Here is a 24907-nt window from a genome sequence, read left to right as displayed (position 1 = left end):
CCCGTCAGCACAGCCCCCTCCGCCTCGCCACGCCCTCCATGCGCACAGCTACTTACTAACATGGCCGACAGTCGAGCGCGTCGTGCGGGACTGGGGGGCAGAGAAGCAGGCTTCGTAGGAGGCATTTAGCTGCTGTTTCCGGGCGAGAGACGCTGGCGCCGCTGCTCAGTGAGTTTCTCAAACGGTGTGTATCGTGATGCCGGTCCGTACGACGGCGTGCGAGTGCAGTTAGCGGACTTTAGCTCGCCGGCTTCCAGTACAGATGTTGGACCGTCGCGTCCCCTTACGCTGCAGGGTAATTCCTGTCCGCTGGCTTCGCCCCTCGAAACGCGGGCGCCGTTTCTCTTTGCACGGCTAGTTCGGCTTGAGCGATGCAGTGTCCAGATTTACCTCTTTTCCACATCCGATCGAGCTGCACGTCGGCAGTGTCCGCCTTGACGTGGCGCCGCATGGACCCTTTTAGACCTTGTTAGCTGGTTTGTTAGCGCATGAGATCATCGTCATTGAAAAGGAGGAAAAATACTCCTATAGTCATTCCCACATTTAATTATTAAGCGTGATGTTTTCTGGATCTCCCGGGGAAAGTCTTAGTAATTTGGGATGGAAGGCTGCCGGATTGATTTCAAATCAGACACCTGTTTTCAAGGTGAAGGGTGGCACTGGTACTTCGGCAGTGGTTAGTTTTTTATTTTTTAATTTCTTCGGTGGTGGTGTTCAACTTGTGCTGTTTCTGTGAAATGTAAATTTAATTTTACTCTAAGATTCTAAGTGATAATTAGATGTCTCATCAAAACGACAGTAGAAGTGCGGTCCCGTAATTGACGATTCAGTTAAAGATATCTGCGCTCAAATTATTGTTGCGCAAAATCACCGTGCAGTGCGGTACTTGTCGCTTGGAGTAGTTAGGGATGGGAATATTTTTCTTAAACAGAATGCCGCCATCTGCACAGCACTGCACTGTTCATGTTCTGCTTAATACGTTATGAGCCCGGAATTAACTAGTATGCCTTTTAAAATACTAATTGGCATTATTAAAATTTAATGTATATGATAAAACTACGTTTCACTCAATAGAATACTAGAACTGCTAGAAACTGAAAAGTACTCGCAGTACGAAGTGTTGTTTTTCTGTAAAAACAAACTGTTAAAGATGTCATAACTTAGTACTGATGTTCTTGTTACAGGGTCAGTTCAAATATCAAGTGCATTTTCTTGGAAATGGCATGAATTGTTATAAAGGAACTGGTTAAATTATCACCGCCCCTTCCTCATCCAGCCCAGGGTACCGTGTTATGCAATATATTTGTGCATTTAATATTTTATTTTTACTTCCAGCAATGCATTGTCAAGCGGAAAATTGAGATCGGTCTTATAGTAGGTGAACTTTTCCACTCCCCAAACGATGAACATTGCAGATATAACTGCTACGCAGAAATAAAGGGGTTTATTGTGTTGGGGTGTTATGCTTAGTTTTTATTGCATAACTGCTCGGAATGAAGCTTACATGTATAAACTTCAACCCACTTTCTTATATGCTGTCAGCGTAATAGTGTGGATTATGTACAGTTACGAGTCCTGAGATGGATTGTTATTGCTTATAAAGAGCTGCAAATTAAGCAGTTCCCTTCGGAATAATAAATCTATTCTGAATATGAATCTGAAACGTGGTGTATAGAAAATCAAAGCACAAAAATATTTACTAGTGAGGCCAAATATGAAGGCCGTTTTAACTCAATCAGAAATATTACCAAGTATAATTATTAAGAAAATTAATTGTATAATGCCGTTTTATTGATCTTTTTGTGCTTTGCTGGGTCGCTGTCAACTATAGACAGAAGTATAGGAGTGAGTGATGAAATTTCCTCCAACTTTAACATACTCTGGACATCTTCAATACTGATTTCTAACACGTGATAACAAAGACTGAACCCAGATTGGAAGTTCCATCATTTCTTAAAAAAAATGTGTTCTGTTGTGCTATTTTGTATTTTTTTAAACTTCAATAGCTATGTGTAATGCTGGTCTGCAAAGGCTAGAAATGGGAGTGTTACTTCATGGATGCATGAAGTAAAAGTGTGCCTTAACTAACGGTCATGTTTCAGCAGAACTCCTTTTGATGGGAAACTTACCAGTAGGAATCGCGGTTTAGTTTCTCCTTTCCGCACGACATTGTACCTGACAGTTCCCTCCACATTCCTAATAACGCTTTAAGTTAGGTGCATTCCGATCCCAAAATAATGTCACCGTGGTTTTGCTGGAGGAATGGAAGAATGTTCGCTTCTGATTTGTTTGGCTGGCGGGGGCGGGGGTGCATTTTCTCGCTATCTAGCTTGTGACGCACACATTAAATCCCCTATATACATATGTATATTTGTGTGTGGGATGCGGACTTGAGGAAGGCTACTGAATGGTGACTTTGAATACAACCTGGAAGTGTGATTTAACAATAGGATGTTCAGCCATTTATTCGTCCCTTAGGCCTGGGTGTGGGTGATGGAAGTTTAGCACCATTTGTACTCTTTGAAAGCTGAGCATAGGTTGGTCATCTACATACCAAATCTCCTGGACTTTAAGCAACATTTGTTTTGATTCTTCTTCATCACTGTATGTTATTGTTGTGCATTGTCATGTAAATGCCTATTGTAGTCCCAGTAGAAACCACGATCTGCTTATATTCTAAAGAGTTAACTTGTTAAGCAGTGGTTACAGTTGTGAACCATGTCAAGATAGCCCGAGTAGTCCTCATCAGCCACGTTTTCTAGGTTTTATGAGTTTTTTTTTGTGGTTACTTTTTTTAATATTCTCTCATGAATCCAAGTTGTGACCTTTTCCACACCGAAAAATCTGATTAGTGTGAAGTAGGTTGTAAGGTTAGAAATCAGCTTTAACACTATGACACCTCGTTTGACCAGAGCAGACTGACCGTTGCCGAGTCTCTGGACTTGTCTAGCAGGTGTGATGACCTTGGGACCTGCTGACACAGGTTTTGTTTAGCAAAAATATTTCCTTTTGGTCTTATTGAATTCCTAATTTACATTTGTTGTACTGAACTGCAGCTGTACCACACAGGCATTGTCATTGTTCGTGTGTTATTTTAGCTCCAATTTGTCACTCCTGTAATGTCTTATTGCTGCGTGAATCTGTTTACAGAGCCACCCTTTATGTGATGAAGACGACAGACGCTCTCAACAGAAGACGTCCAGAGTCTGTGTGCATTTCGCTGAGCCTTCAGAAGTGAAGGAGCTGCAAGCCATTCTTAGTACGCTGGCCCGGCACGCTGGTGAAGCGGACGGGGCTGGGGAGGCCGTGGACCTCTGCTTTCGAGGGGGTTACGGGGACAGCGTTCTCGCCTTCCCGTCCCTCTGTTCCCCAGAGCATGCTCAGCGGTCGAAGCAGTAATGGAACAGGATAGGAAACCGGTAAGTGTCTGCTTGTAAGTCATGAAGTCCCTTTTAGTTTATCGCTCCTAATCTTGAACATGGGGGGTGACCGAGATCCCAATATGGCCTGGTTGTTTGTTTCCTCAAATGAAGGAAGGTATGTGTTTGATTTTGCTCATGGTGTATATTTGGTGTATGCTGGCAACTTGTTTAACCACTTGGGAATGTGAGATGGAAAAACAATGTGAGTGGGCAGTAGGAGTATGATGGGGGGTGTTACATAAAGTAATGTGTGTAAAACTGCACAAAGCACTAGAGGAGTGGAGCATGTTATACATTCCAGTATACATATGAATATGATTTCTATAGCTTCTTTGATTGGTTTATCAATGTTGATTGCTGTTACTCTTCTGATATGTTTGATATCAGTGCTTATATAACGTACTATGAAGATAACACATTAATTAGAACCTTGAAACGGTTTTGGTACCATGTTATTTACTTTAATACAGGTGAGTAATCGAAGGACCTTTGTGTGCTGGTTTGCTCAGAAATATTAATACTCAAGTTAAATTTCTCAAGCTTTCAGGCCTATAAATTGTGGAGAAGTCTGAGCTGGTCGAGTGCCACTTCTGCTGCTTATGTTTTGTTAATTATAGGGAATGAGGTTGATACATTTAATTGTGAGCCTGCTGGGAAGAATATCCATCAGGCTGTCCTTTACTGTCCTTTTCCTTTCACCCCTTTCACCCTCCGATTCCAGGAGAGAAACTGCATCTATAGCAAGAATTGATACTGGCATTGCTCCCGCCTACTTCTTTTCTCCCTATCTGTGCTCAAAGTGCAGACTCAGGAAGAGGCTAAGCTATTCGCTTGCATTGGAAGCAGTATACACTGGAGTTGGATGTCCATTGTTTGGCTCTGTATGTGGTTTATGGAGGCCCCGTGGGAGCGTTGACCAATTTTGACCCCCTCCCACAAAAAAGGAAAGGAGGAAAAAAAAAAACTGTGAGATATCTCATTCCCCCAGTCCCTGTCCTTGCTGTTTTCCTGGACAGCTGCATTTGCCTGGGTGTGCAGTTTTGATTAGAGTCTGGGACTGCAGTGACTTAGTGTTGTGCCAAGATTGGGGATGGGCATGGCTGAATGGGTGCCGCGAGACTGGGCAGCAGGAAGGGTGGGAGAACAGTGGTCCACCTTCCTCCTTACTTTCCATCCTTGAAATAGTGTCATGTCCTGTCACAGAGCAGGAAAGATCCTGACGGAAGACATTAACCATAAGCAAACAATGACGTAAGATCATGAAGGAGAGCGCGATCCAAACAGAGGATGTAAGTTTGCTGGTCCGATTTCTGGCATCTTGATTCTGCGCTTCGTTTTGTTCAGGTGGTGCTCAAGGTTTTGGGTTTGCGTTGGTATTGCAAGGTGGGCGGCTTCCTCTAGTGTTCTATCTGCTTGTCTGCCTGCAACAGTATGTTCCCGTGGGCGAGCGCGTGTGATTCGCTCGTCTTGGGCGTGCGCTGGATGAACGGCTGCCCCTGTGGCGTGTGCGTGGTCGCTACCTGCCGGTGAGTGTGGGTGCTCGCTGCCTCACAGCTTTGCCATTAATATTTCGTTGCTCTCAGCAGGGGCTATTTTTACCAGGGTCTGTCCCCGGTAGCGTCGTGGGCTGGCAGTGCAGGGATGTTGAGCTCCAGCTCTCTAATGGGAATTTTCTTGACGCGATCAGATTTTTTTTTTTTTTTGTGGGAGGGCCATGGAGCATGGGAAAAGACAACATTCCCATGGAGATTGTCTGTCTGTTCTTCATGCTCCCTCCTCTTCTCCGTCCTTTTTCCTTGCTGCTTGTGCCGCTGTTATAATATTTCATACGCATCAGCCGGGTACAGTTTTCCAGTAAATTTATGCGAGTGACAAATCAGTAAAGAATGAAGGAACGATTGCTTATTTTGGAACTGAGTTGGGCAAACATGGTAAAAAGTTGAAGTGTGGCTTGAGTGCCCTGGATGTGTGACAGGCTTGTTCTTACGGGTGTGCAGACTGTCCGCTTTTCACGTCCGTTCCTAACTAGTCCTGAGGCTGTTGCCTGAGACTTTTGCTAAATGGGATTATATCTAATTATGGACTGAACCTTTAATATCAACAACACTGATAAAGACATTTATAAAAAGGGCTAAATGAATGAGCAGCTGAATGAGGAATTTGACGAATAGCTAAGTGTATCTGGTGCATAAATTATACCAGAATTACTTCTTGCGGTACCATCGGAAACCTGGTTATTAATTTGAATAAATCCAAGCTTCAAACAAGAATAGAATGAATTAATTCAGTGTTAAATAATTAAAGGGAGAATTTAACATCAAAAGGACAATGTTATAAGGTAGAATGAATATTAGTAACAGGTAGTTCAGCTGTGGGGATCAGGAGTTGTCAAGGTGGGTCATGCTGTGGTGTTGGGTTAATTATAAAAAAAAAAATCATTATATAATCATTTTCATATAAATTTCTATAGACGTGATGCGTTCCACGACTTACCAGGGATAATGGCAAACCATCCATGAACACTATATATAACGTTATTTTCTTACATATGATAATTGACGCAGTACGCCCAGTAAAACATTACCACCATTTAATAGAATACAGTGATAATAAAATACAGTGTTATACAGTACTGTACCCTCCCTTAAACCAGGGGTGGAGAACCCGTTCCTTGGAGGGCTGGTGTGGCTGCCGGTTTTTGGGATGGAATCTCAATCAGCCAATTATAAAGCAGTGGTCTTCAACTCCAGTCCTGGGGACCCGCTGTCATTGGCTGATCGAGAGGCCAACAACCACGCCCACACCTGCCCTCCACAGAACAGGTTCCCCACCCCTGCCTTAAATGAAAGGGATTATGACGTTACTCTCGAGAGAAGAGAGCAATGTCAAAATGTACGTCATGTATCAAGGGATGAGGGTGCAGTGAAAGTCATGGGCTTTTCATACCCATCAAAGGAAGAAGGAACAGTGGGGGGAAAAAAACATACTGTTACACATTAAAAAAAAAAAAAAAATTCCCAACCCGTGGTAAACTGTGGACAACTGAAATCTTTTTTCCCCATGTGATCAAAATGCTCTATTGTCAGGGGTTGTGAATTGGCTTAAATATACGGGTTATTTTTGGTAACTTACCATCCCAGCTGAAAACCGCTAGTAATCCATGGCCTCGTGGAATCCTTGCTGGGGGATGGGAACCCTTAGCACAATGGCAGACTCTGGCATTAACATTGCTAATTCCATCTGGTAATGAGTTTAATGGGTAAATTGCCTGAAATAGAGAAGCTTTTGGCCGATGATGTGCTAATTGTGGCTGTTGGTTTTCTAGGAAAACTTGTAAGTGTATCGGATATTTTGAAATTGTGAAAACTTATTGGCAGAAAGTGTATGAACCTTGTGTTTGTTAAAGCTAAAGGTATCTTTGTTCCTCTACATTTCAGCAAGCACAGTGCCTTAAACATTTTGATTTTACAAATATAGGCGTTTCCTGATATTTTGGGTAGTATTTTGATTCGGTGGTATTTATAGATTGGAGAACTAGTGTACACTGTCTCGGTGGTTTATCTTACAGCATTGGATGAGAAGTGAGTCTCTTCCGGTCCAATAGCGCCATAATTCGACTGTAAAGTGTGCAGTAAATACAGATGTGTGTGTGTGTGTGTGTGTGTGTGTGTGTCTGTGTGTGCCTGCTTTCTCAAGTGAACAGTTTATGCTAAATGTGTACGGCGCAGTCAGACAGCAAGTGCTTTAAGGGGTAATCGTTTCAGGAGGAGGGGGTCGCCCCCCTGGGGCTCTCCACGGCCCAGGCCCTCGGCATCCTGCGACAGCAGCTTTCCACCCTGCTGGAGCAGCAGCAGCAGGTTGCCAGAAGAAGGCCGACTCTACAGGTACCCCTGCATGCATTTCACTGTAAAACACCAGCAGAATACCTGTCACGATATGCCTGTTATGGCATTAACCTGTTTTTCAGGGGTCATTCCTGCTGCTGTAAAGGGTTTCTTTGTGTTTCTTTTTGTGGGGACAGGAGCTGTGGACTAAGAGCTTCCTTCACCATAACAACCGTCACTCCAGCTTCCACTGGCCCGGAGCTGCCCTCACCCTACTTGTCGTGTGTGGGCTGCTCTGCTGCCATGAGAGTCAGCCATATGGCAGGTACCTACCACATCTATAAAGCCGCGCAGTGTCGCCAGTAGCCCTTGCAGTGATAATCGACTTCAGTGTCAGTGGTAATGCCCGTTTCTGTGCCTGAAGCCAGGGCATAGAGCTGGTGAGTGCCTTTGCGCTCTTCCTCCTGTTATTGCTGAACCTCTTCCTCATCGGGCGCCAGGAGAGGCTGAAGAAAAGTGAGATGGTGCGCCGGCTGAAGTGCGTCATCTCCCAGCTGGACAGTAAGTGATGGAATGGGCCGTCTGGGTGAAGCGGTGAAAGTGCCACATGTAGGGAATAGGTTGAGAGATCGGTGGAGTTAAATGGAAGGAAATGACAAACGGACACTCCGCAGAGTCTCTGCAGGGGAGTGCGGGGGAGCCGGTGAGGTGGTCGCCCTCGCTGTATCCGGACCTGTACACTCCCTCCTCGCCATCCTGGTCCCTGCACTGGACGTACAGGGATGACCAGATGATCAACCTGCCCGTCAGCCTGCTGGTGGAGGGTGACATCATCGCACTGCGGCCTGGACAGGAATCCTTCGCCTCCCTGCGGGGAATCAAGGTCAGCCTTTCGGGGTTGGCTCCTGCTGCCCTTACTGGACAGGGACACTCAATGATTTTCTCTGTGCAGTATAACTTTGGCGACTATAAATAAAATGAAATCCTTTCTGTGCTACAGTGACATTCTCTCATGCTTGCTGCCCCCCCCCCCCCCCCCCCCCCACGTGTCTGTTTCTAGGATGATGAGCACATCGTCCTGGAGCCTGGTGATCTCTTCCCTCCCTTCTCGCCTCCCCCATCGCCACGAGGGAACGAGAAGAGGGGTCCTCAGAACCCCCAACAGTTCCGCCTCTTCCGGGTGGTGCGGACCCCGATCCTTGACAACATCCGGTAGGCCGTCTTTCACCCGCAATCCTGGGAATGTGCGATGGTCTGGTTTATGTTTGTGTTAAAATTCAAGCTTAATGGATGAGTGATGGGTGTTTTTACACCAGTGGTGTGCCATCCAGACTGAGATCTTCAGCGTGTCCCCTCCCACTTAGCAATTTTAATTCAGACACAGCAGACTTGTGCGTCCCTGTTTTGCGTAATACGTTTAAATTAATTAATTAAAAAAAACATATATTTCGCTATAGTAAAGGCAATCTATTACATTAGCCGCACACTTCGTTACGTGCATATGAATGTATGTACATGTAATGCAGGCTATGAAGATAGAACTTCACCTGGTTTCCCTCCCTGCTTCTGCAGGAGCAGTCTGGAGCAGGCTCTGTCCCGGCCCGTTACAGCCCTGGATAATGAACGCTTCACTGTACAGTCCATCATGGTCAAGTTTGCCTGCCCCGTCGTGCTGGTACAGAATGGAGAATTTGTCTCTGATCTACATTCCTGTGCTGAATACCTACTACTCAGCAGTCCGCCTTGTGTCATTCCCAAACCGCGTGTCCCTCTGTGATGTCATTCTCCCGTAGGCGGCGTTCTTCATAGTGAACACGGTGCGTTTCTGCGTAAACGCCCCCAATCTCACACCTGGCTGCTTCAACTTCTTTCAGCTCCAGGTATGGGGGGGTGGGTTTAAAAACCCCATTCGTGCCTCAGCTGGTCTCACCTGAATCGACAGCCCTGTACATTTCAGTCTGTCTGCAATGAATCCGTCACTCCACAGTCTGTCATTTTTCGCCTTTGTTTCAGCTGTTTTCCCCGCTTGTGTTCTAACTGTATTTTCGTCTGCTTGTTGCGCCTGCTTGCTTTACCGCCTCCCATTGACCCTTTTCGTTCGGCCTGGTCGCAGGTGATGGCAGTGCTCCCCATTCTCCCTCTGCTCTTCCCGGTCATGTGGGTGCTGGTGAACGCCTACGGAGAAGCGAGGGTCCTGGCCGAGTCCAGCCACACGTCTCCGACTGGCCTGGTGAGAGTGTTTCGCCTCTTCCGTCCACTCGCACGGCGCCGTGCTCCGCTTGTAGGTGACTCGCCTTCACGTTGCACTTATGCCACATGTCCTCCTCTGAACGAGGGCAGGAGATGAAATCCGTAATCGAGTGTAGGGATCCAGGGGAGGGAGGGCTGTCTGCCTGCCCCCCCCCCCCCCCCATATGTTAATTAGCCTTCTCTCTCGCCCCAGCTTGCTAAGTTCTCTGAGGATACACTAAGCAGCTACACAGAAGTGGTGTCTTCTCAGGTATACCTTCTGAATTCCTTGCCTCTTCCTGTTACCTCCCCATGCGCATTGCAGCTCTCCTCCTTTCTCACCCCACACCTCCCTGGCAGTTTTTTTTCTTTGTGTCCTGGTCACCTTGCAGTGCTTCTTGCCTTAGTGTCCTCCCTCTTGAGATCGTATGCCTCTGCTGTGTGTTCCCATGGCTCGCATCTGTGGTACATTTCTTGCGGTCCAGTTTTATTTTCCTTTGAAATTTCAAGATTTTCTTCTTTTCTCAGCTGCTGAAGTCTATCTAGCCATATTGTTGTTTTTTTTTTTTTTTTTTTTCCTTTTGATTCCAAACAAAATGAGGTTTAAGTACCGGACCTGATCTCTTAGTGGTTGTGCACGAGACGGGTCTCACTGCATGTTTCGCAAATCCACCTCTTCCTGACACCCCCCCCCCCCCCCACACACCATTCAGTCTGCACCTCTTCAGAATCCCTTCAATGTGTGCCTGTGCCACATCCTTTAACCTGAGCTTTGCATGATGGGACACTGGGTCATGTGACTCACGGTGCAGCATTTGAGACTTGCTGAGAATGCCCTGGATAAGGAGTACTGGCAATCTTTTTTTTTTTTTTTTTTTTTTAACACCCAGAACGGCCTGCATGAACTGATCGAAGGTTCAGCTCCGATGCCTTTGCATTTCTGCCTTGAAGTATGATTCTGGCGTTATAACAATGTGAATTGTGTATCTTTTTGTTGTTTTTTTTTTTTTACTTTGATTATTCTGGCTTTAGTAGTTTGTCTACTTGTACTGGTGTGCGTTAAGATTTCACACTACTTTTTCATCACAAAGGAATGAAACGTTTTTTTTCGTGCTACTCTTCTGCCCTGCCCTGCCTCCAGCTTTTCTCGCTTTTAACTGGCACCATCTCAGCTACTCAAGTTTTCACATGAAGTCGCAGGGTCCACGCCTGCTCTGCTGTTTTTCCTTTCGTGAGCGGGACTGGCTGGCTGCATGTGTCAGCTGGATGCAGGGCGCAGCCTCATTCCCTACTGGTTCTGCTCCTGTCCTAGAGGGCTGCTGTACAGGAGGTGCTTCTATGCAACAAAAGCATTTTAATCCATTGGTGTACGTCTTTGCATCTTATTAGCTCGATTTGGTGTGGAGGTGAATCGAGTTTCCTACTGCTACCGCAGCCCAGCAGGTCAGGTGGAGGAGAGTTTTAGCCTAAACGGGGCCAGTGTGTGGCTGGATGGGTTAGTACACTGTGCCTGTGATTGAAAGATCATGCACCGTGGAATTTGAACTGGTAGACTCATGTCACTGTTGGGGTCTTAAGCAAGGATCTTAACCCCCAAATTGCTCTAGGGACTGATCCTGCATTCTCAAAAATATGTCTACTAAATAAAATGTAAATGTAATCACTAGTACAGGTGCACATGTGAAGTATTATGTAAAGTGTGACTTCCCTGGTTGCTATAATAAATAATACCGTGATGCTTCACAGTAGCAGTACACTGCAGACACAGACTGGGGCCTCACTGCCTCTCTTACGCTCACTGGTCCCGTCACGGCTTTTCCCACCTGCTCTATACTTTCCAAAGGGGTTATGGGAGTGAATGAGCTAATAGGCTTGAAGGTGTCCTCATGGAAGCAGTGCAGTGGCCAGTGAGGCGATGCCGAGTGGGTGGCTCCCGGACACGCCCATTATCCCTTTCCTGGAGGGATATGGGGTGGAGCATCCGGCACGTTGCACAGTAAGGCTTCCGGCCGCTGATCCCTCCTCCGTGTCCACACAGGAGCTGTTGCGTTGCATCTGGAGGCACTTGGTCAGCGTCCTGAGAGGAGAGTCCCAGACGTTGTGCTACACCTCCAGCCTGCTGCACAACCTTGGCTCCGTCACCGTGAGTGTCGCGCATGTCGACTCGTCCCCATGCTTGCCTGCTGCTCCGTGTTCTGCCATTTGCCTGTGCTGACACAAGCTGGTTGTTTCCATATGTGGTGCCAGGTGCTGTGCTGCGTAGACAAGCAGGGGGTGCTGTCCTGGCCTAACCCCAGCCCGGAGACTGTACTGTTCTTCAGCGGCCGTGTGGAGCCCCCCCACGACAGCCAGGACGATCTGCGGGATGACCTATCAGTGGGCTCTTTCTGCCGGACAGAGGGGGAAGAGGACAGGGACGAGGTCTGTAATGCAGAGGAATCGGATGGTTCGGAAACCAGTCGATGAAATAAATCTGTTTCTCAGGTGTTGTTTTTTTTTTTTTAAGTACTCCCTGTGACTTACGGTGGTCCTTCCTGGAGCCCTGTGACTCCTGGGATAGATATAGAGTGTGCATTCAGAATCGCATACTTACACAGTACATACTGAATTTCACCGGAAGCCTACTTCTTGACCGTTGCTGCAGTATGTACTGTGCACTCAGACAAACTCAGGTGCCATCTTACATATTACCTCACCGGCTGGTTTCTACTGACATAGCTTGTCCCCTGCGAAAGTTAAAAGCTATTAAAAACAAAGAAAAACTAAATATTCGAGTTGCGTAACTCTGGAATTGTTTTCGATTGAAATTTATGCAGAGCCGGTACCTCCTCCATGTACTTGACAAAAAATTTTGGAGCAAGTGACGTTCTCTGGCTGCAGTTCCAGTGGCATTGTGGGATGGGGTTCTGTTTGCCTACTGACTCATTTGTACTGCTGATGTGGGCACTGCTCACCTATTTTTCGTTTACTACGCAGCGAATAAGTATGCGATTTCCGGCGCACCCCAAGAGGCTGGGGAAAATGCATCATGGGTTGAATGGAAGCTGATTGGCTGCTCGTGTCCGCAGGGCCAGGAGGGAGAAGCCCTGCTCTCCCTTCCCATGGAGCCCTCCGTCCCTGCAGCCAGTGAGCACGAGCCCAGTGAGACGATGTCGCACGACACCGCCCGCTCCTCAGACGCCATGCGCCCGCAGCGCCCTCCGCAGGTACCCCCGTGCCAAACACCCGTCTGGCTCCAATGTCAGCTTCAGCCATGACACCGAAGGCGGTGAGGAAGACTCGGTACAGGTGAGTGAAGAGCTTCTCGGCTGGATTTGGCATGAAGTGACTTACAGTGCAGTTTATAGTTGTCATTGTTTATGTGGATTGGATTACTGTGTACTCCATATATTCCCACAATGTGGTGATAACCTGTTTTGACGTTGTATGGACCATTAAAAAAATTTTTTTTTTATAAAAACTAATAATGTCAAAAATCTTTTATTACTTTTGATCATTTATGGTTAAGCTTAGTGCTAGGTAGGGGTTAAGCATGTCATAGTTTTTTCCATTGAAATGAATGGAGGGTCCCGACAAAGATATGACATGGTGCACGTGTGCATGTGCGTGTATAGGTACACGCCCACGCCCTGGGGTGGACTGCCCTGGGGTGGACTGCCCTGGGGTGGACCCCAACCCTGTGCTGCCTAGAATAGGCTCCACGCCCCCTTTGAACTGGATAAGCAGTTGTGAAATGGTTGGAATATGGCTACTGCGTTGTTTCATTTCGGTATTGTTGTTCGGTTGCTGGTGCCCCTGAAGCCCTGTGGGACGGAGCTGGGCTGCTGCGAAGCCGAGGACTTCGTGTGCGACTACCACCTGGAGATGCTGAGCCTGTCGCAGGACCAGCAGAACCCGGTCAGCATCCAGTTCGATGTCGCAGGGTGGCAGGTCCACCTGCCCTCCCTGAAGCCGCTGGGCCTCAACATCCTGCTGAACCTATGCAATGCCGGCGTGACGGAGCAGCTCTGCCGCTTCTCGGACCACCTGTCCAACCTGGCGCTGCAGGAGAGCCACGGGGCCGTACAGCCCGTCCACGTGCCCTGGGGGCTGTGCGAGCTGTCCCGCCTCATCGGTGCGTGCCGCTGCCCCCAGCTCCTTCCAGTCCCCCTCTGTCTGTCTGCTCTTATCTGGATTTTGGGTTAGGTACAGCCCAGCTCTACGTTAGAACAGCATGAACCCACCTGGGGCTAGAAACTGCATCCATTCAGTCACATTCTGATGTTCTGGTTCTTTAGTGCTCACAGAAAGTCTTGGAGCGCTTGCTTAATTCTATAAATGTATTTCAAATGTGTTGGTTTCCTAACAAAAAGTCCATTGACAAGCTATCTTAAACATAATTGCATATATCGTCCGTCCACACAGACATTTTCTTTTTATTAAGTGTCATAATTTTTTGACTGACTCATTCATTTCTGTTCTTGCCATGTTGCTATTAATTGCAGTTTTAGTCACTGGCTCCCAAAGGGACACTAGACACTTTTCTTGGTGATTGTTATTGCTGAGGCGTCAGCCAGTGAGACTGCTAGTCAAGGAACATCTCTTTTAGAACTATTAAGTAAATATTTAGTTAAAATTTATCACTACTAGAAATTAATGTTTTACTTAAAACTACTGGTTGTTTCTTGTGTATGTATGTGTGTGTGTGTGTGTGTGTGTGTGTGTAAAATGTATTATTTTGTAAATAAATGAAGCAACTTGTGGGAAAGATGGTGGCACAGGAGGTAGTGCTATTTTTCGGCAACCGGAGGGTTGCAGGTTCGAGCCTTGGTTCCTCCTGACCCCATCAAAGTGTCCTTGCAAGACACTGAACCCCAAGTTGCTCCCGGTGTGCAGGTTGGCACCTTGCATTGCAGCCTCTGCCACCGGTGTGAGAATATGTGTGTGAATGGGTGAATGTGAGGCATGAAATGTAAAGCGCTTTGAGTAAGAGTAGAAAAGCGCTATATAAATGCAGTCCATTTACAATGATTTTTGCTATCAAACCACTGAATTTGCAGCACTTAATTGAATTAAGCAAGCATCTCCAGACTTTCTGTGAGCACTGTATACATACCCCCCTGCTTGGATAATTCTAGCCCCCCGGTTCTCAGTGAATTTTATTGCCCAAATACCGGAACTGCATTGATTTTGAAAACACCTTATGCTGGCAGGTGCTTGAGTTTAGTGAATGATTATATTAACAAATATATATTAATAAAGGCTTTTAAATACCATAGCCTCGTTTGGCCTGTGAATCACTTGTCCCCCTCTCTCCTCCCCATCTGGATCTCCCTGGGTGCAGGCTTCACGCCCGGGGCGAGGGAGCTCTTCAAGCAGGAGAACCACCTTGCCCTGTACCAGCTGCCGTCCGGCGAGAAGGCGGAGTCAGCTCAGCGGCGCTCCCACCACATCACAAAGCGGCATCCGCCCATCAGCCACCTCATCAGCCTGTTTGTGCGCGACAGCACCACCAGTCAGTGTCTCCCCACGTCGGCATGTCTCTCGTCTCTCCGTGATGAACTGGCCAGATCGTTTCTGTTTCTCCTGCCCCCCCACACAGATAACGTTCAGATGCTCTCCCACGGCTCCGCCGACCTCATTCTCGAGGCCTGTACTGACTTTTGGGATGGTGCAGATATCTACCCCCTTTCCGGCTCTGACAGGTGAGGTTCTAGCTAAGAAGCTGAGCATCTGGCTTTGTGGTTTATCGCAGAACCCCTGATGTCACACTTCTGAGGAATGTACTCTACCTGAATTGCAAAGTAAATATTTAGAGTTCTGCAAGTTGTTTGCTGTGGAAACTCATTTCCTCATAAAATAAAAACACAAACAAAACAAGCAAAAAAAAAAAAAAAAACGAAAAAGGTCAAAACAACTGCTGATTGCCTCCTTCACTGTGACTCTCTCAGGAAGAAGGTTCTGGACTTCTACCAGCGCGCCTGTCTCTCGGGATACTGCTCGGCTTTCGCCTACAAACCCATGCAGGTGTCCCTGTCGCCGCAGCTGAACGGAAAGTGTGTGGAATTGACCCCGGGCCCCACCCTCTTTTCCGGGCTGGAGCTGCCCAGCACCACACCCATCAAACATGGCAGCCGCAGGAACAGCTGGAGCTCCGATGGTGAGCCTGTGTTTTTGCTCCATTCAAACCGCACGTTCTCCAGAGGCCCCTGAGGTTTGGGGCCACAAACAGTCACTGCATAAAATTGTAAGTAAACTCATTCCTTATTTAGGAGAGGCTAAAACAGCATGTTTTGCTAATTAGCCAGCTAGCCACAACTATCTGTTCAGTATAGTAAATGCGTAAACCAGTATCACACTCTATTATTATTATTATCAGGTGGTATGTTTTGTACAAAACTGTACATGCTATGCTTTTGCATGATTAGCAGTGCAGTAGGTTTGTTCAGACCAGCATCATCCCACACAGGGGTAATGCATTGTGCTACGATAGTACAACATTTTCGGCTATGAGCCCCCAAAGTTACTTTTTTTTTTTAATACGGCCGCAGAATCAACAGCCCCCACCCCTAAGAGGAACAAAGCTTCCTCTCTACTGCCTTTACCCTGTCTGGCTTTGCCCTCACCTCCCTGCATCCTGTGCTCAGAGGGCATCGGAGAGGTGGTGGAGCGGGAAGACTGCGTGCAGGCCCTCAGCGGGCAGATCTTCATGGGCATGGTGTCCTCGCAGTTCCAGGCCCGGCCGGACACGGTGCGGCTCATCGACGCCCTGGTCAAAGCCTGCATCCGCTTCGTCTACTTCTCCATGCAGGATGAGCTACGCAGCAAGGTGCGTAGCTGCGGTCTGTGGGGCCCTGTGATGTCACAGGGGAGTCCCGGGGCAAACGCTTGACGTGTAGTGTCCGTCATTCAGGTGTTTGCGGAGAAGATGGGCTTGGAGACTGGCTGGAACTGCCACATCTCACTGACGCCCAACGGGGATGGCAACTGTGACATGCTGCCCTCCAGCCCCAGCCATGCTGGCTCCCTGCATGACGACCTGCAACAAGGTACTGCGCGTGTATCTGTGTGTGTGAGAGAGAGTGTCAGGCTGTGGGTGTGTGTGTGTGTGTGTGAGAGAGAGTGTCAGGCTGTGGGTGTGTGTGTGTGTGTGTGAGAGAGAGTGTCAGGCTGTGTGTGTGTGTGTGTGTGTGTGTGTGTGAGTGAGAGAGAGTGTCAGGCTGTGGGTGGGTGTGTGTGTGTGTGTGAGAGAGTGTGTCAGGCTGTGTGTGTGTGTGTGTGTGTGTGTGTGTGTGTGAGAGAGAGAGTCTGGCTGTGTGTGTGCGTGGCTGTTTGTGCTTGTGTGGGTGTGGTTGGAAGAGATTGCATACTCAATTCCCATGGACGGAAATGTTTATGTAATTTTGTTTTTGAGGACCGATGAATGATAAGGATGTAAATATACATTCAAAGCTAAGCCAAGTTTCTTTCTGTCTGTTTGATTTCTTTTACATCCTCCTGGACTCGTATTCCCTGCTGTTCCCTTTGTCTTTATACCAGATACTACTATGGCTCTGCCTAATTGGTCCTCTGTCCCACAACCAATCTTAGCTCTCACTTTCCACAGCAGAACTGGCTAGGGCTTCTCAGGCATAACTTCACCTCGTCTTACCTGCTAACAGGGTCCCTGCGGATCCTTGAAAAGCATTAAATCTTCCTTTTATAAATTTTTTAAAAAAAATTTTTTTTTTTTTTTTTTTAGTTTAAGGCGTTAAGGTCTGGAATTTTAAAAGAGGTGGCATTAAATTAATTCTAGGCCAAAATGAAGCAGTGATATCTGTTCGCAGTTAGCCTATTGGGTGCGTTCGACTTCATGCAGCCGCTTAAAGCAATGCATTCTGGTCCTGACGCAGTGCATCATGGTTAGATTTTTTTTGTCCGACTTCAGCCAGCACTGCAAAACGTCACCACATGTCACATGCTACAAAAACCTGGCAAGAGCAAGGCGACAGATCGTGCGGCACCTCTCAGCCGGCTGTACAAACCGGAGCCGCCTCTGTGACAACACAACTTTGCCCTTATTGGCTGAAGATTTTAGTCACACGCCGTAGAAATAGAAAAAATAGTGTTGCATGTCCGTAGCTGGTGCGTAGCAGGGACTGGTTAGAGCAGTTGCTCCAATTAATATGTGCCTTGTTGAAATCAACTAAATTCTAGGCTATTGTGCTTTTTTTTTTTTTTTGCATTTGTGGTGGTCTTAATTTTTCTTCAAGGTCTTGAAAAGGTCTTAAGTCATCGAATTTGCATATCAAACATGTGCAGATACCATTTTCACACAATGATCTGTTAATTCTAAGCATTCAGTGTATTTTGTAGCCTATGAATGATTTGCATTCAGAGTCTCCCCAGCTGCTGTGCTAGTTTAAAGCCTATATGTCTAAAAGTAAAGTCACACATGAATTAAGTCTGGAGTTACGCAGAGCGACATTCAGTGCACATCTAGTCTTCCATCTGTCTTCATTCTGCATGCATCTCTGTTCGGCATTTTGTTCAACAGTACTTGTTCCTCACCAGTTGGCTAATTTTACCCGCCGCGGCTACAATCTCAAGGCTGTGTTCACTTCCTGTTTCCTGTGCAGATTCCCGCGACGAAGCAGAAGGGCTGTTACTCCCGGAGGATGAGGGGCAGTCGGACCTGGTCAGCTTCCAGCCCACAGACAGCGATGTTCCCAGCTTCCTGGAGGACTGCAATCGGGTACACTCAGCCGTCCTGCTTGCGCCTGCTCACAGTATCGCGCCCCTTTGCCACTGACCCCTCCGTCTCTTTCAGGCGAAGCTTCCTCGTGGGATCCACCAGGTCCGCCCGCACCTGAAAAACATCGACAACGTGCCCCTCTTGGTGCCTCTCTTCACGGATTGCACTCCTGAGAGTAAGTGCCTCCCGGCTGGGGCCGAGCCACATGGTGTGTGGGCCGAATCGTGCGCCCGGGCACGTGATGCGGGTCCATGTCCTGCATCTTACCTGGAACGGGAGGCTTGTGTACAGCACTGGATTAAAGATGGTCTTTCTGTTCACGGCAGCCATGTGTGAAATGATGAAGATCATGCAGGAGAACCGTGAGGTGACCTGCTGTCTGGGCAGCTCGGCTAACTTCCGCAACAGCTGTCTCTTCCTGCAGAGTGACGTCAGGTACCTCCAGCGGTATAAGGCGATGAGGTAAGTGCTCTAATATGAATGCTGTTGACACCAGCACCCGTCTGTCTGTCGCGCAGTATTGCCCTGGACCCTCTGTACCCATCCCGCTGCTCGTGGGAGACCTTTGGCTACGCCGCCAGCGGTGGCCTGAACGACTACAGCGATGGCTTGTCTCCCCTGGGGCTGTCGGGCCGGCTCAATGCCCTGGCCTGTTCCGTCACTTTCCACCAGGGGGAGAGTGTGAGCTTGGTTAAGCTCATCGAGCAGGTAAAAGCGTGTGACTAAAGGTTTTTCTCACTCACTGTTCACTATTCTTACTATGACGCTTATAAATACCCCCCCATCCAGGCACGTCACACTACCTATGGCATCCGAAAGTGCTTCCTCTTCCTGCTGCAGTGTCAGCTCATGCTCGTCATTATTCAGGTGGGTAAAATAAATGCCGTCATTTCAAGTTTCAGTTTCTTCCTTGTAATTATAAAGAAAATGAATATCTACTTGCGTTGTAAATATGGGACACTTTACACGCTTTTAGATATTCTGTCTGCTGCAATTGATCCTTTTCTTTCCTTCTTTCTTTCCTTCTTTCTTTCACTTTATAGTTTCTGGCCTGTCTGGCCCAGCTGCCCCCTCCCTTGAACATCACAGACATCATGTGGCTGTCCTGTTTCTGCTACCCACTGCTCAGGTAAGAGCCTCAAAGTATAAGTGTGTTTCTGCCCCCACGGCCGGAGTTCCGTTTGGCGCCTGTGTGCCGCTGTGAGGCCCCAGCTTACACTGCTGCTCTGTCCCCGTGGCAGTGTCTCCTTACTGGGGAAACCGCCTGACAGTTCGGTGATGACCGTCGCCACCGGCAAGAACCTAGACGGCATCCCCAGGAAGGTGAGTCCTGGTCGGACATGGACGGATACAGATCATGGTCATCAGACAGGCGGCGCAATCCCTCGTCGGATTTTCTTGGAGTAAATGGGGCCACTTAACGTCCCGCTGGGTGCCTTTGCAGACGCAGCAGTACTTCCTGGGATGCTTCCTGATCAAGTTCAGCATCACGGTCTGCGCTTATCTCATGGGCTTCAGCTTCAGCCTGGTGGAGGCGTGCGCGAAGGCCAGGAAAGCCAACGTCAGCTGCACCCACATCCTCAATATGAGGTCTCGTCTCCCCCCTCCCCCCCCTAATTATTGTAGCTGCTCTACTTCTAGTTGCTTATGGTTTGACGCTGCTTTCGTGCAGTGCGAGTGGTGGAGCCCCCAACTGGTTTGGAGAACTCGCGAACAGCCTGCTGCTCATTCAGAAGGTCATGGCGGGGTTTTTGGCTCTACACACAGGTGAGACGACTCGCTCACGATCACAGGTGCACACACACACACACACACACAAAGCCATGATGATGTATGGTTTTAAAAAGGTTTTATAAAGAAATTGCTCTTAATGAAATTGTTTAAATTCTGGAGTCGCCTCATGATTAATTTTGCATGATCAGAATGCTGTGTGTGTTCAACATTTTAATTCAGTAGGGAAACATTCCTATTCAGTCCCTATGGCTGTTAAAACGTGCACATTGTCTTGCACCTTTCTGTAGACCCCTGTGCATTCATTCATTCCAAAATGCCTTTAGCAGCAGTCATTAGTATAGCTGCCTACAGTAGTGACTTAAAATGTTTCTCAATAGTGCGTTTAATTGAATACAGCGTAACTCTTCAGTGAAGTGGCATGTATGCCCATTTCTGCACTGTGTTTTTCTTTGTTATCAACGATGTCTGTCTTTGGTTGTTTTGAGCCTCTTGGTGCTGTTTATGGGTGGTATATGTGTATTTGGTTTTCGTCTGTTTCTTTTGGCTCGGACGTGTCTGTGAGTTTACATGACCTCCCCCCTCCCTTTCCCCCTGTCTCTCCCTCAGTGGTAATCTCCCTCAGCTATGTGCACCGCTCCCAGCTACTGTGGAGAAAGAGCCCGTTCAGTAACACCTGGTGGTGCCTGACCGTGCCCGTGGTGTAAGTCCGGCTGCACGTCTGTCACTCGACATCCGCCCGCGTCGGCCGCCCCTCTCCGGCGTGGCCATTTCGCCGCCCGTGCTCTTCTTCTTTCTAGCACCCTGTCGGTGTTGGATTTGCGTATTTGTCATGGCGGTGGCAGGGTGGGTCTGCTGTGTGGCTGCCTTCCATGACAGTGTTTGCTCTCTTTCTGTGGGGTCAGGCTGCTGGGCCAGGGGGTCCAGGCCACAGTGGACTTCCAGCTGTGGAATTATAAGACGGACAATGTGACGTTCACCTTGGGCGACATCCCCAAGGAAGTATGGCTGCCCTTGTCACTGTCGCCGCTGCTGGTGGTGCTGGTTAACGAAGCGGTCAAGCTGCATGAGATCAGGTATGAGATGTTGGGTGAGAGGGTTCATGGAGGCTTTTGAGGATATGCAGTTATGTTCTAAGATGTTTCTCTTAAAATGTTGCTGGATGTTGGTATACTTCGGACAAAATCCGTGGAATCAGCGTCATTTTGGCAGTACGCCGTATGACGAGTAATCACTGCGGTGATCATCCTTTCAGTGCACCACCACTGCAGGGTCCCTGAGATGACCTTTGTCATTTATTCTGATCCCATCCACTGTCTTCAATTATAGTATGACACTGCAGGGTTGGTCAGTAGGACTAATTATGCAGTTACGGCATGTTTTGCGCCGAACTTTAAAGTGTATAAATGAATATGTGTATTTGGGTATTTTCCTTAATAGTATGTCAGAAACCTGTAATATTTGCAGTGGAATGTGTGTGTTTCGTTAGCGTGTAAATTCTTGGCTTCCCTGTCCGCGCCACTGCTAGTATTAAACCAATAGTCACTGTTACTAAAGAGAGCAACTTCCGTATCTTTTATTAAAATGACTCACACACTCCAATTGACATTTGTTTGCCTTCTGTATGTGAGTCTGTTACCTCGATAACATTAGTGTGGTGACATTACGTAGGAGAAACAAGGCGGCAGTTGTCGTTTTAAGTGTGCGACAGATTACTTTTGCTGACGTGTTCGATTTAGTTTTGTTGTTTGATGTACACAGGCACCTCTACAGTGGTAAGTCCAGTACAGCTGCATTTGTAATGCTGAGTCACTTATTGTGGACCTATTATCTTTTGTTTTAGGGTGCGAGATCGCTACCAGAAGAGACAGAAATTACAGTTTGAGACCAAGCTGGGCATGAATTCCCCATTCTGAGAGCCTCCCAGTAAGGGTTTCCAATGGTGCCACCAGCCTGGCAGGAATTGGGTGGGGGGGGTTCTGTCAAGGCGCTTATGTCGTAGACATCCTGCCCGCACTCCGGCGCTGTTTCAGTGGGGAGAGTGCGGTCTCTGTGAATTTTTTTTTTCTTGTGTGTATGTATATATATATATATGTTTTTTTTTTTTTTTTTTTTTTTACATTGTGATTTAACCAAGGAACACCCAAAGTGTTTTTGCTTTTTCCTGGCAAAGTTATAACCCAAAATCCCTTGCTGTTTACCTGAGAATGTCTCACTTTATTTTCATGCATGTGTAACGTTCACCTGATGCACTGCCTGAACCGCATAAAGGGATGAGAGGTGTGACCTTTTGGAAACATTCAGGCAGAGCAAGTCAGCTGGGCGACACTGCATGACCTCTGCTCCCTCTCAAAGGCCCGCAATTTGAAGGCTGCTGCAGCCCAACGTTTCCCACTTTAGAGATGAGCCACACGCTTTGGGCCTTAGTCTATCGGATTATAATACAGGCTCCTTGGCAGCCTGCGTCTGTCGTACCGGCTACTAAATGTGAATGTCTGTTTCTTCTGAAGACTCTTCTTTGGGGTAGTGAAAGGGAAGCTTCAGAAAGGGCAGTGGCAGGTGTACAAAAAACAGCATTAAAGCCAGGTCACGCCTGGCCAAGCAGATCTGTCGGGTATTTAAGCAGCAACTAGATTAAAATTCCAGAACAGTTTATATTTTAAAAACCAGAAAAAAAACTGTAGGCAATATGGTACATAAAAATGCTTTTTACAGTCCTCGATGTGTACGTAATATATAACTTAAATGGGACTAATTCTGAAATAGACTACAGGATGAGTATTCTATATTATGTATTGAAGAATGAAACAATTACAATATGAATACTTACTATGAAAGAAGTGGGGAATATTTATTGACATGTGACAAATGTGTTTAATTTCTTTTGTTTAGGAGAACCATTGCATCTTATTGGTTTCCAATAATTTAATTTTTTTTTTTATGGGATTCCTATTTTTTATCCTCTGTAGATAATGTGCAGTACTGTAATACACCAGTTTGCTGCGTGTCCTTTTTCAGTAGTACTGTAAGAGAGGTGCAACATCAAATAACTTCCTTATATTGACTTAAGCTGACATACAGCTTGATACGACTAGCCTTCTTCGTGATTCTGTCAAGCTGTCAGTCAGCTTAAGTCAATATAAACCATCAAGGCGAAAAGCAAACTGCGATTGAAAGGTAGTGACATCCTCAAAAAAGCCGCTGTACAAAACCCTACTAATGTGAGTGTATTTTCCAGATTTTTCTACCATTATGCATATGTCCTTGCCCATTTTCAGGCATCCATTGCTGAGCCAGAACCTGCTCAAATACATTTACAGCTTACAGCCGTATTTAAATCTTTTTTTTTTCTGTCAGCCTTTCAAAACACTGGAGAGGGAGTTTATTGTTATCCTGGCAGCACCATACATGATGGTTTCACAGCATGCATTGCATGTTCAAAATACATGTATATGTGTTATACCAAAATAATGTTTTCTTAATTAGTGTGTGAACCGGGATGGGGGCGGGGGGCGTGTGTCTCTTGAAAAGGCTGTTTAATTACTAGTCGAGTATCTTGAATATTGGAAAGGAGGAAATATGTGTCACTGTACAGCATTTCTACCTCTGACTCAAGTGGGGTAAATGACTGTTTTAGATGCTGCAGGTGGTTCAGGGTGCACTTCTGCCTGCTTATTATTATTATTATTATTATTATTATTATTATTATTATTATTAATATTATTACTATTTTATTTTTTATCCAGTCTATCAGAAGTTGATCTGCTTTTAATAGCATTTAACTGTGAAACCCTTTGCACTGGTAACTGGACAGTACACAACCTCTTTCATAAACATATTGGAATCATCTAAACAGGATCATAATATCAATACCGTTGATAATTCTGTAAGGAGTTTCTATTTTGCACCAGTTATAGTTATGGTCAACAACTAATTTCTGTGTTCTGAAGTGAATGGACTTGTATGCCAGCAAGATAGTTATGTCCTGAGTACTGCTGTTGAGTTAGGTGCTGGGCGATCTTCCACCTGTAGCTATCTCTTTAAAACAGGGTTTTCCACTACGAGTTCCAAGGAATTTTTTCATGCTTATAACAACGTAAACTTAATGTGGTGCCTTTTGCACAAAATAGTCTGAAAATGCATTCAATTCAAATTTAGATTTAAATGGAAAATTAAAACGAATTCTTTAATTTTACATCTGTCATGCAAACTCGATTCAAATTCTCAAAACTGTGAAGCATTTTGAAATGAAATAGAAATTTAGTCAAGAGCATAATTACTGGTCTTCCTGCTGGACTCTTACATAATGGATTACCAGGATTACAATTCACAAGCCCAGTCAGTGTAAAGCCTGAGCTGCAATGGTTACCTGCATCCTCAGGTAGCAATTGTCAGTTGATGTTAAAAGTGCTTTACATTGGTGTGTGAAGATGCTAATATCAAACATACTGCCCTTCAGCGCACTGGACATGCTGCAAAATAGAACATTAGCAACTCTTAAGTTTATGCAATTCATAGTGCAATCCCTTTTTTTTTCGTTTTTTTTAATTATTTGCATGCTGACAAACATAATGGCACTGCCTTGACCACTTTTTTTGTGTCTCTTGAGCATGTATTGTTTTGTTAAAGCAGCATGTGGGACTGCTGGTGCATCTGAAACCATTCACAGGCACCAATCAATAGTCTCATTTCCAAAGCCTTGTCTATGGGCTGCAGCGAGACTAAGTACCTCTGCACATACACACAACTGTACAGTACAAGAACCTACATTAATCTGATTAGTGATGGACTATTTTTGTCATTGTCCCTGACGGATTTATAAATGTTGTAAATTTTGTATTTTTAAAGTCTTTATGTAAAATTATTTTTAAATAATCTGTCAATTATGTTAATAAATATGGTCTTTTTTTAAATGATTGGTGTTCTTAATGTGTTTCAGCCATCTGGGAGTAAATTGGTATGAGAGAGCATCACATCATGTTACGTTT

General features: G+C 46.3%; 1 protein-coding gene and 1 long non-coding RNA gene across 2 annotated transcripts; one reads left to right on the top strand and one right to left on the bottom strand.

Moving 5' to 3' along the window:
* Window positions 1–3429: 3429 nt before the first annotated feature.
* Window positions 3430–24832, top strand: tmem94 (transmembrane protein 94). The gene is given in 32 exon segments (XM_049013812.1): window positions 3430–4711; window positions 7187–7306; window positions 7444–7571; window positions 7671–7807; window positions 7921–8129; window positions 8307–8458; window positions 8819–8921; window positions 9040–9126; window positions 9360–9476; window positions 9690–9746; window positions 11514–11618; window positions 11723–11896; window positions 12544–12680; window positions 12682–12763; window positions 13277–13589; window positions 14799–14969; window positions 15057–15159; window positions 15406–15614; window positions 16102–16283; window positions 16368–16503; window positions 18073–18188; window positions 18264–18363; window positions 18515–18623; window positions 18707–18896; window positions 18978–19055; window positions 19232–19317; window positions 19430–19511; window positions 19633–19778; window positions 19861–19955; window positions 20529–20622; window positions 20825–20995; window positions 21763–24832. Coding segments are annotated over 32 exon segments (4092 nt in total). The 5' UTR covers window positions 3430–4681; the 3' UTR covers window positions 21836–24832.
* Window positions 6202–7696, bottom strand: LOC125742131 (uncharacterized). Its single transcript, XR_007398024.1, has 2 exons — window positions 7580–7696; window positions 6202–7326 (listed from the first exon to the last, which is right to left on the bottom strand). It is a non-coding gene; the product is annotated as an uncharacterized LOC125742131 (long non-coding RNA).
* Window positions 24833–24907: the final 75 nt, after the last annotated feature.

The sequence above is a fragment of the Brienomyrus brachyistius genome, chromosome 5, assembly GCF_023856365.1.
Source record: "Brienomyrus brachyistius isolate T26 chromosome 5, BBRACH_0.4, whole genome shotgun sequence".
In the NCBI taxonomy this organism is placed as follows: Eukaryota; Metazoa; Chordata; class Actinopteri; order Osteoglossiformes; family Mormyridae; genus Brienomyrus; species Brienomyrus brachyistius.
This window is presented reverse-complemented; position numbering and strand designations above follow the sequence as displayed.